At 26.0% G+C, this 3,559-nt stretch overlaps 1 protein-coding gene across 1 annotated transcript; it reads left to right on the forward strand.

The window, feature by feature from the left end:
• The first annotated feature begins 376 nt into the window (after nt 1-376).
• On the forward strand, nt 377-2,097 carry LOC126842265 (uncharacterized). Its single transcript, XM_050579146.1, has 5 exons — nt 377-406; nt 1,230-1,377; nt 1,439-1,503; nt 1,771-1,807; nt 1,871-2,097. The coding sequence occupies exons 1-5, from the start codon at nt 377-379 to the stop codon at nt 1,990-1,992; spliced, it is 402 nt and encodes a 133-aa protein (XP_050435103.1). The 3' UTR covers nt 1,993-2,097.
• The last annotated feature ends 1,462 nt before the right edge of the window (nt 2,098-3,559 follow it).

A 3,559-nucleotide genomic window follows, 5' to 3' on the forward strand; every position in this document is an offset into this window, starting at 1 on the left:
TTTAAAATTTTAAATTTTCAACTAGATTTATTGTCTGCTATAATGTGTAATCACAAAAGCGATTAATAAAAAAAATAAAAATTAATCGTTCATAATATTCTAGTATATAAATCCAAATCTGGATCAGTTGACAGACAAGGAATGGAAAACGATATTTAATGAGTACGACAGCGATCGTGATGGTTTTATCTCCTCAACAGAATTACAGAAACTAGTTTTTGACAAGTTCAAAGGATTCGTCACCGTTCACCAAGCAGAGTTATATATATATTTAATTAATAATAAAAATAATCCAATGTGCTACGAAAAATTCAAACAACAAAATCCAAAATTATTATCAAAAAGCAATAAAATAGGATGGAAACAGTTGAAAGATATGAAACCAATAATATTTGTTTTGTCACAGGTTTGTTCAGTTTTTTTATTGGTCCATTTTTAGAACTTTGTAGTTTTTCCTTATGAAAAAACTTTTTTTTAAATTTAATTGTGTAATATTTTAAATTATCCAAGCTTCGCAATTTTTCAGAAGTTCCAACTTTAGAAATTTGAATGGGAACGTAAATAGTGAACTAACATTTAAAGTTGAGAATAATTATCAAACATGTTTAATGGTCGATTCACCGGCACTCTAGAATTTTTTTAGTTTTGAAGTTTTCATTAATTTTCAACTCACCAACCATGAAAATTTTAAAAAAAATCCTATACATACTTCAACCAAATTATAAATTAAAAAAATCATCAAATGCGAACAAATTATGTATAATATATTGTGAACATTGACGATATAATACTTGAAAAATGTAAATTTTAATATTAACGTTGAATAGATTTTGAATATCTGAAGTACTATTTTTATGTAATAAGTTAAGAAAAGGAAAGATGAGGGTAAAGAAGAGTTAAACAGTTTAAAGTATTAGAACTTTTGTAACTTTAAAAGTAACTATCCAAAACTAATTATCGACCAGACAAAATTCTCAGCAAATTATTCCTAATTAAATAAGTTATTTAAGTATTTAAATTACCATTTAAGTGTCGACAATTGATAGAACACCAGGAAGAATACAAATTTGAGTGTGTCAAAATTTGTAAAGAACAATAACTAATGTGTCTCTAAAATTGACGTGTATTATCTTTAATGAATCATCATATATAATATTTGTTAGCATCTAAATCTTACCAAAAAAGTCATTATTAAACTGATATAATATGCGCTTCTTATATTTTTTTAGAGACATAGTGAAGAAGAGATTGACAAGCTGCTTCCAAATTACCAAATTTTTAGAGAAGCTTTCGTAGATATAATATGGAATTCTTTTAATAAACTGTTCCAACACAAAGAAGAAATTTTAGAAGTACTCAAAACTATTGGCCATAACGGTAGTAAAAACTTAACTATTTATTGAATTTTTTTTTTTTATTATCTACAAACTGTTTACAGAAAGTTTACCAATTGAATCGACGGAGTACCGAAAAATACTAAAAATGTTGGCGGCTACGGCAAGGGTAGGAAGTATTAATTTTAATATTATTTTTACTCTATCAGTATGATTAATCATACTACCAGGTGGAAAGATGATATTCAAATTCTGTCCCTGAAAAATTAACATTCGATAACTTTTTATTTATTATTTTAGCACTTAAATATTTTTATATTTAAGTATGTAGCCTATAGAGTAGATTTGTGTATAAATTTAATATTATCGTATAATGAATACGCATTTTGTCTTAAATCATATAACAATATAATAACGTGTTTCTTTAAACTTTTAGATGGCAAATATATACAAGAATTTTCGTTCAACAAACGGTAAATACTTAGATACAGCATTGTAGTGTACATTTTTATTGATTAATATTTAAATATTTCCAGACAAAGAAGATTTTTTTGAATATTTAAGTAAAAGTCCACTGTTTGGAGATCCATCTGGTACTCTAATAACTGAGAAAAATACTACACTCAGCAATAAATTCAAGGCATTATTTATTTGTTGAAACATTTAACGTTTTTGAGTATGTACTAATAATTTATAAAGTTTTTAGTAATTTTTTGTTTATTGCAAGCTAAAAACATATTTAAAAAATCTAAACTTGTTTCACATATTACAGTATATTTATCTAAATAAAATTAAGGAATTAACTATTTACAAAAATATTGCATTATAGACATTTTTATATTTAATTATTAATAGATTATTTAATGAATTTATATAACTGCTAAAGAATTAATAAATATGTGTAACAAAGTATTTGTTTGTATATTTTTCGATTTTTTTATTATACTTTGATGGATACAAATTGGCTCTTTCCTACACCTTGTAGCCTTATATTATGTTAATAACTTAAAAAGTTTATAATCAAACTTAATATTAAATCATTATATTATGACCTTAAAAGTAACCTAAAAATGTACTATTTTTTAACTTGAATATCGAAAGCAATTTTACAAGATTAATGCAGTACGGAAAGTTGCAGAAATCGGTTAATGTTGGTTTTAAACAATATGTCTTAGATTACTACGCCTATTAATTGTCGGAACATTATGGTCAACTTTACTTTATACTAGTGGAAAAACGTCGATATTGGATGTAAAAAATGTCTTAATTCTTAAAAATATTAATAAAAAAAAAAAAAATGATCAAATCATGACAATATTTGTATGGACATGTATTTAGAGTGATTCTAGTAAGTTTTGAGTACTAAAGTACAAGTTTTAGGTTTAAATTTTTTTTTTTCACTCAAGTTTTTTTTTGGCTGAGTATAATAATCGAGAACTGATGTAAAATTCGATACCAGCTACCCCAAAAACAATTTGACCATGTCCAAAATAATCATAAAAAATATGTGATATTCTCAGGACCAGTACACTTATTGGAATTTCTAAAGCCCTGTATTAGTCGACGTTAGGTGCACATTGTATCAAAATAATGTTTACTTACGTCTTTTGAACGTGAAAAAAAATTGTACATAAACCATCGTTATGAACATATTATTTTCATTTATGTAAACAGTGGAAATGGAAACGCACATCAAAATATCACACAGGTGTTATTTCTAAAGTAAAAAAACTGAGTTTTTGCTCGGTGTCACTTTTGAAACATATGCGCCGATGTGCGAAATCATACAAAAACGTCAAAAAGAGATTGGAGAGAATTAAATCAGGACGGTGAATTCATTTAAAAAAATAATCAACATCGGTATTTTTCTGACCAACTAAGTTAATAATCAGTTTATAACCACTTTTGGACAACTATTTTTGGAGTTATTGAAGTTTCAAGTTTAGGGCTGGAGGAAAGGTATTACTATAGTACTATTTTTATCTGCGCGCTTCTCCCAACCACACTTCTCCTCCCATCATAACTTTAATACTCTTATAGCTTAAAAGTAGTTGTCGAAAACCTGAAAATCAACCGGTCACCATTTTTAATACACTATTATAAATTAAAAAAGTTAATGAAACGTATAAGTTAACATTTAAGTTTCAAAAGTTGCAACTTATAGTTATAACTCGCAAATGTACAATATCTTCTAAGCTATATATTGGGCAAGATATGATGTATAT

The sequence above is a fragment of the Adelges cooleyi genome, unplaced genomic scaffold (genome assembly GCF_023614345.1).
Source record: "Adelges cooleyi isolate 19-005CV unplaced genomic scaffold, UGA_ACOO_1.1 ACOO_flye_CR_arks_rails_tigmint_CR_PRNA_480, whole genome shotgun sequence".
Classification (NCBI taxonomy): Eukaryota; Metazoa; Arthropoda; class Insecta; order Hemiptera; family Adelgidae; genus Adelges; species Adelges cooleyi.

Bases quoted from the DNA above. Each gene is read 5' to 3' on its own strand.
- LOC126842265 (XM_050579146.1), top strand. From the start codon at position 377: ATGAAACCAATAATATTTGTTTTGTCACAG. The intron at 407-1,229 runs GTTTGTTCAGTT...ATATTTTTTTAG, and splicing joins TAATATTTGTTTTGTCACAG to AGACATAGTGAAGAAGAGAT. The intron at 1,378-1,438 runs GTAGTAAAAACT...AACTGTTTACAG, and splicing joins CAAAACTATTGGCCATAACG to AAAGTTTACCAATTGAATCG.